General features: G+C 38.8%; 1 protein-coding gene across 1 annotated transcript in view; it reads left to right on the plus strand.

The window, feature by feature from the left end:
- Nucleotides 1-715: 715 nt before the first annotated feature.
- Nucleotides 716-7,742, plus strand: part of PPP1R21 (protein phosphatase 1 regulatory subunit 21) — a gene marked incomplete at its 5' end in the record, with an annotated part of 30,893 nt that continues 23,866 nt past the window's right edge. Inside the window, 7 exons of the mRNA XM_010165503.2 lie at nt 716-828; nt 1,353-1,476; nt 2,184-2,252; nt 2,680-2,826; nt 5,190-5,291; nt 5,966-6,130; nt 6,226-6,284. Coding sequence (XP_010163805.2) covers nt 716-828; nt 1,353-1,476; nt 2,184-2,252; nt 2,680-2,826; nt 5,190-5,291; nt 5,966-6,130; nt 6,226-6,284 — 779 coding nt within the window. The remainder of the gene's footprint in view (nt 829-1,352; nt 1,477-2,183; nt 2,253-2,679; nt 2,827-5,189; nt 5,292-5,965; nt 6,131-6,225; nt 6,285-7,742) is intronic.

Below are 7,742 nucleotides of genomic sequence, written 5' to 3' on the forward strand. Positions count from 1 at the left end.
GAGCCTTCCTTAGTACAGAACATTTCATTCTTGTTCCTTCACTAAATGGAAGAGGTGACTGTTGCTCTTGAATGGCATAGTTCTTCAGTGGCCTTAGGAAGGAAAGCCATCACTTTGTTTTTGTGTAGCCCAGCATCAGTGTTTGGCACAAGGCACTTGACTCTATTTGACACCGTCCTGAGATCAGAGAACAATGTGTCTTTGAATACTATTCTCCTTAGAATTGCTATTGAAAACCCATACAGAATCTAAATTGTTCACAGATACAGATATATTTTTTTAATACTTCCACAAGATCATTTTGAGAAAACTGAATTCACCTGGGGGCTTTGCAGGTCAGAGAGTTCATATTCCTTGTTGCTTTCTACAGTGGCTCTGCTGTATCTCGGAGATTAAAAGTGGCTCAGGTTAAGGCATTTGAGGGAAACTTTGCTGCTTGATTCCTGAATGAAACTTAGCAATGCAGACCTTTTGACTATAGCTTCTGAAAGTTCCAGCTCCTGGATCCTCTTCCTTTTAGTATCATGGTATCCAAAACCTTTCTTTGAACTTCATCTTGCAGCCTGTGATATTTCATTGGTTCTTTGTGGGAACTTCTTTTGGGTCTCATCCCACTTCTTGTGCAACAAATCCAGGGTATTGTGGGATCTCCTCTGCAGATAACTCCTTTTTGTGCAAATGATCAGTTTTTTGATTGGCTGTTTATTGTGTGCAGGTGGAAACAGAGAGTAGCCCTGTGAAGCTCTTGGCCCGTTCACTTAACTGTGCTGTGGAGGCCAAGGACAGAGGTAGACAAGAGCTTGACAGACTCAAGAAGTGCAAAGGAAGGTACCTGCCAAGGGATTGCTTTCCTTCTTGATTCACAGAGCAGTCCAGAGGAAGGATGTGTGTTTTCAAAGTCTCTTCTTCCCCTCGAGTTGCAGCTTCTGGCTCTCTCACCCTGATAGAAGTAGTAGTCAAAAGGCTCTTTCAACTTGACTGCCTTTGGTGCATCACACTTCAGCTTAGGTACCTCAGTGCAGCACGATTGAGCTACTTCATTCTGCATTTCATCATTGCACCTGACGTGTTCCTGCATTAGTGACTGTAACAGAAAAAAGGTGTAGAAAGTGCTGCGCTGCTTTTTCTTCCTAGGGACACCCGGTGCCGGGGGGTCTTTCTGTGGTGCTCTTGCAAGTTTCTGCTCAGCCTTTGTGAGGCCTGAGCAGCACAGTGGGAATGCTGCAGGGCAAAAGCCTGTGCTTAGCAATGCCAACTGGCTTTTTTGACCTTTCAGATACATTCAGTCATTAGACTGAAGAGATTAGCCATTGCTGTTTTGCATTGAACCTTGCCTTTTATGTGTCTGTCAGTGGTATTCCCAAGCACTATACAAACCCTTTTAATTTATATCTGAAACAGCTGGACTCAGACATGTCAAATGAATACAAACTGCCATTGAAGAGAACAGGATTCAAGGAATGGGAAGATGGAAGTGTCAGTATCCTTGTTACTGGAGGGTGGAGGTACTCTGTGAAGACTGAAATAGCTTTCTTTAGAGTCACTTCTCGCTACACTGACTTTTAGCTAAGATTTGTGAACGATATAAGTAGGTCCTAGAGGACTTTTTCTTCTATGCTTCTTGTGCATTTTCCTGAAGTGTTTTTGAAGCTGTTCTCCCTGGATCCTCTGCTGCTCCCAATAATAAGTATTTTTGCATTAGAGCAGAGTTAAGCTCTTCTTGAATTGATACAGATTTTGACTTTATTGTGAGCTCTGCTTATGTTCTAGGACCAGTCATGAACAATTTTGGGGAGAAGAGGGGAAGGACAGAAATAGCACTGAATATGAGCAAGAACTCAATTAGTCAAGGAGGAAGTTACACCTTATCCGTACTTGTTCACTGTTCTTCAGACTTTAACTATATTTAAGTAACTAATCTTCCAAGGCATTTATTGAAAAATAGTTGTGTTCCATTTGACCAAAGTGGTCAGATGGTAAAATAACGTACTGTTTCTTGGTAATTCAGGATATGAATTGCGTATTTTTTCAACGTGATATCACTACTTACCTACCTGAACAGAATACTTGCTCCATAAAAGCGTGCACATCTTAAGAGGATATGATGTTTGATGCATAATCCAACAAATTACTTTTATTTATTCCTTTGTCTTGCATAGTTACTGGCTTCTCTTATTTTTCAGCTTCGAGCTCAGAACCAAGTACTGAAAAAAGGGGTTGTAGATGAGCAAGTAAACTCTGCTTCTCTGAAGGTAATCTCTAAAAACTGCTCATGTCAGATGTATTAACCTGTGACTGAATAGGTAAATGGGAGGGAAAGTGGGAATGCTTTTTACTCAAAGTATTGTGATTAAAAGAATAAGGAAGGAACTTGATTTAGTAGAAGAACTTCTGTTCTGCAACTAGTCTCTCCTTGTTCTCTCTAGGTGCTGACTTTGGAAAGGGCAAGGTTGCTTCTTGATGATTAATTTATAGAATGAAATACCTACTTGAGTGTGATCTGTGGGCAGCTCAAGGAAGTGAAGTCTGGTTTTTAGTTTAAAAGCAATTACTTTTTGCTTCTTCAGTGTTCAAATAGTGAAGAAAGCAATTTTTTAATGTGTTCTTATAATACCTTTATTAAAAGCATGTGTGAAAATAAGTGTCAACATTTTAAAATTAAACTTTTTGGCCATTCAGGAGCAACTGAAGATGAAGGATCAATCGCTGAGGAAACTGCAACAAGAAATGGACAGCTTGACCTTTAGAAATCAGCAACTTGCCAAGCGGGTGGAGTTACTTCAAGATGAACTTGCATTGAGTGAAACTAGGGGCAAGAAAAACAAGGTATATACTAAAGTAAAAAGAAAAAAAAGTTGCTTAGCAGATGTCTGCTCCTCACCTGTCAATATCTTATCCTGATTTCTAGCAGTAGTTGCTTTGTGTCAAGGGTTGAGCTGAATTTTTTTATCAGAACTCACTGATGCTAGTGAAAATATACAAAACAGATACTGGTACATATAATATATGCTAAGTAGTTCTGAACTCCTTTTTCTAGTGTGTCAGCTAGCTGGTACTGAATTGCTGTTTCCCTTTTCCAGGTATTTATTAAGTGTTCAAACAGCTGGGAAGGATCTCAGAGCTCTGTGATTAATCTGCTGTTATGAAGAAAACTGATCACCCATCATTTCCTATCCCCACCTCCTTGCCTTGGAGTTTTGATGACAATGGTTAACTCTTCAGGCTATGATTGCAGCTTTTCTAGCTGGCTCTTACATGAATCTTATCTAATGATTCGAAATCTAAATTTTTACCTAGTATTCATAGAATCATAGAATGTCATGAGTTGGAAAGAACCCACAAGGATCATTTAGTCCAACTCCTGTCCCTGCACAGGACAATCCCAAGATTCAGACCATGTGTCTGAGGGCCTTGTCCAAATGCTTCTTGAATATTGTCAGGCTTGGTGCCATGACCACCTCCCTGAGGAGCCCACTCCAGTGCTCCATTGCCCTCTGGGTGAAGAACCTTTTCCTAATGTCCAACCTAAACCTCCCCTGGCACATCTTCCTGCCATTTCCCCTTGTGAGGAAGTTATACATTCCTTATGTTATTCCAAAATGACAGAATAATTTCATTGCTGAGATCTTTCTTTGCCAAAATGCTTGCTGATTAAACCTGGTTATACCACGTTGTGTCTAAGATCAGCCATGTCTTCTGTAGGTAACATCAGAATTCCAGAGGTGGTGTGTCTGGACTTCAGTAGTTCTCAAGCATCCTTTGCTACCTTCCTCGTACAAGGAGACCTCTCTTAATTACTGTCATATTTTCTTTTTGGTTAGCTCACAAAATGCTGTAGCTGTCAAGACTGACATTAAGGAAATCATTCAACCAGTTAGTAATATGGTCATCTTCCTTTCTTTTTCCCTAAACTAGTGTGCATTTTTTTGCTATCCAGCTCCTTGACAAACATAGTAACTCTGACTTACATTGTTCATACCTCGTAGTAGATTGTTCTTCAAATTGCAGTTTGACCCTTCTGTTCTTTTATTTCGTGTTATGTAACTTACAACCTCACTAGACACGCTTCCAAATTTTGAAGGACCTCAGCCTGGCTTGAGTAGCTTTGCAAACCGTCACCACTGACTTTCCTGTTCAGCTGTCAGAATGAATAGTTCTGTAGTTCTGTATTTCTTTTTTAGTTTTTTTTTAAGAAGTATTTGTACCATGTTTTAAATATGTACCCTTTAGTTTTACCTGTAGGGCCTCACTGTGTATGTACATTGTATTGAACATACCCCTACTAAATTCCATGTCACTTTACTTCAGGGTCTTGCTATTGGGAGACCATGTAAATCACATCTACAAGTATTTGGATTAAGATTTGATAGATGATATGTATCACACTGCAGTCCTTCTAGAAGGAGGAGAACGTATGCCCATACCTGAGGTGTTGTAGTTCATAGGCTGACATCAAATGCAGAGGTGGCTTAGCTGTCCCAAGCACTTGAAGTTTGCTGTTAAGTTTAAATGTATATGGTCTACCTTTTGTTTGGTGATGGTACTACCTTTGTTCAGCAGTGTGGTAGAGCAGAGCAGCAGTGTGGGGTTCACTGGTGGTCTCCAAAATGGGTGAAAAATAAGGAAGTGGTTGGCAGAGATGCCTGTTTTCTCAGGGTAGTTGGTGGACAGTGAAGACCCTGTGTTTTCCAGTGCCACCTTGTGCTACTGCCTGCCATGGGATAGTGCGCTTTCAGTGACTATTCCTGGTCTCTGCTGGGACCAGACCAGCTTATACCCCCACACCTGGTGGGGGCAGATGTGCCTTACACACAGCTCCCAAACTAAACAAGCCTGTATGCACAGGGCTTCCTGTTACTGACTGTGTGGAATCATGTAAGATTCGAATGATGTCACACGGGCACCTGCCCATACAGGCAACTTCAGGTGTGCCTGAGTAGAGGCTTTCCCGAGTCCTTATCGAATTAGCATTCCATCACTGTGCTGCAACAACGATGTGAAGGAAGAGTGCTGCTTTTAGGCTCATGCTGTATGCAATATGTGTACCTTTTGATATACTAGTCAGTGTACATAAGTCATATGTGGCTCTACTGGGAATTAGCAGTGGGAAATGTTTTCAGATACTTGGGCATGGGCTTTGGGATACTCCCAAAGACTTGAAGATAATGAGTGCATTTTCTTTCTTTTAGAAAAGTGCAGAATCCTCATCTCAGTTGAGTCAAGAGCAGAAAAGTGTCTTCAATGAAGATCTTCAGAAGAAGATAGAAGAGAATGAACGGCTGCATATACTCGTGAGTGAAGCTTTTTTAGCCTTTCTTTTTAGTTGAGAAAACTGGTCACATGAACAAAGCTAAAGAAAACAATGATATCTGAAAACTAGTGGGTTTAGAAGCTTAGTTGTATGCAAAGCAGTAGATTAGATTGGATAGGTTGTTTATAAAGATACTCACTGGGCAAATGAGAAAGTATTTTGACTTCAGATTCTTAAGACAGTATGTGGAATAATTTACGTAAAACATGTCTTCTCATTTAGATTTCTAACTGTCGGTGACACTTTGGTATTCTACTGAAAACAGGGTGGAAGCTTCTTAGTTTGACTGTTTCAGAATTACCTTAAAGCTTAAAATATTTTCTGCAAGTTGCCTTTATTAAGTCAGGAGTTACTTTACTGAAATGGAATGCATTTCACTTTGGTTTAGAAAACTTGAGAAAAGCCTTATGGCACAAGTTTAGTTTTTCAGGTGTGCTATTAATCAGCAATAAATGCTTGGTACTACAAAACTTTGATAAACCTAAAGTACTTTGTTCCTGAATCTTTTCTGGGTAAGTATCATCATAAAATTTCTGTTTGTCTGAGAACTACTACTTGTTAGTCTGGACTGGCTAATTGAAGTGGTGTAATTCATAAGACTAGATTCTGTAGTAAAATGAAGCTTTCATATGAGCTCTGCTTCTCTTCTTTCAGTTCTTTGAAGCAGATGAGCAGCACAAACGTTTAGAAGCGGAGCTGAGAACGAGACTTGAAGTTTTGGAAACTGATGCTGCCCAGCATCAAGCTGTGGTGGACAGTTTAACGAGGAAATACACGGATACCATAGAAAAGCTGCAGAATGATAAAGCCAAATTAGAAGTAAGGATTGTCTTACTTGCAAGTTTGAAAAGTTTTGAAATGAAATGTCTTGCTGTGTCAGTACTTACATTGTGAGATTATCTTCTTGCATAAAGATCAAGTCTCAGACACTAGAAAGAGAAGCGAAGGACTGTAGGCTTCGAACCGAAGAATGGTAAGTGTTTTTATTTAATATAATTAAAAATTTATTTAAAGAAATAACTGCTGAAAAGATTAATTGGATTATTTTTAGAGAATAAATACCTTAAAAAAAAAAAAAGACTGATAAATCTTAAAATACTGGGCAACAGCACATTAACATCAAGACTGTGCAGGTCAGAGACCCCTTTTCCTTCTGGATATGTAACTAGACAATCAATTTCAGACTCGGCTGTTAGCAAGAGCAGTTCCATTGCCAAGCTATTTTAAGTGGCTGTGAAGTTGATAGAAGCTTGGAGAATTTATTTGTAATGGAATGCTATAAAAAGTAAAGAAACTACTCAACTTGTATGAAGAAAAAAAAGTGAGTTTTTACAAACTGCTTCTAAAAATAAGCTTGGATAAGGTACACTGAAACAACCAATTGAAGAGAGTTTCAACAATCCCTCTCCACAAAAGCTTCTTGCACAATCACTTTTGCTTCAGTTCTAACACACTCAGCTAGAATATTTGAAAGCTTTTGTTGAAGGATTGTATTGTTAGTTTTGAATACCTTCATTGTCTTGAAGACAAGTTGTAGAAAATAGGAAGAAGTTGAGGACTGTGAGCCAAATCAGATTAGAGTGCACTTCTCTGAAGTTCATTATTAAGGTGCATTTTTAAAAGATATATATGCAGTATAGATCTCTAATGTAATGGATAAAAGGCATAGTGTTATGTAATGGATAAAATGTATAGTGAATGATCAGATGAAGAGTTCTTTCTTTCAAATGGAAACCTCGAAGTATGCATTTTAATTATTTTGATAGATGCAAAGATACATGAATTTCAATAATTTTTCTAATACAGGTCAGGGTTTCACTAAGAATGACTTGCAAAAGAGGATGAAATCTGTATTTTGCTGCTGTATGCTTTTCTGTGGTGTTTGAAAAACAGTGTAGTCTTAATCTGCTGCTATTCAGTTCAGAGCTTGTCTGTCATGTTCTATGATGACTGGCTGATTAATGTTGTTGTAAGAAATTATCCCTACCATTTAAGAAGGGAAGCCCTTTCATCAATATTTTAATCAGTATCTAATGAACACATGGCAGATGATGTCTTTGAGAGTACTGCTCTTCTGTTTTCCCTACTCTTTCAGGGGAAGGGATCCATTTGCCTCTGACATTCATGCTTTATTCTAGAAAGCCAGGGAATATGAGACTTGACAGCCTGCATGTCTTGAAAACTAAAGTGCAGAATGTAAACCAAAACATATCAAATTACTTGTTTGCCTTTCCTTTATAGTACAAAAAGGAAACAGCTGTACTTTGCAATTTGTCTTTGAGTTTATTTTCTATCATGCCAAATGCTAGTGTGGTTCATGCTGTACAGTTTCTATGCAGTTTTTTCTTGAAGAGCAGCTCCAAAATGTTTGTTAATGAGCTACTTATTGGCCAGTTTCTTTGTATCTTGCTTGTCTACTTTGGATTCTCTT

The sequence above is a fragment of the Antrostomus carolinensis genome, unplaced genomic scaffold (assembly GCF_000700745.2).
Source record: "Antrostomus carolinensis isolate BGI_N321 unplaced genomic scaffold, ASM70074v2 scaffold24533, whole genome shotgun sequence".
In the NCBI taxonomy this organism is placed as follows: domain Eukaryota; kingdom Metazoa; phylum Chordata; class Aves; order Caprimulgiformes; family Caprimulgidae; genus Antrostomus; species Antrostomus carolinensis.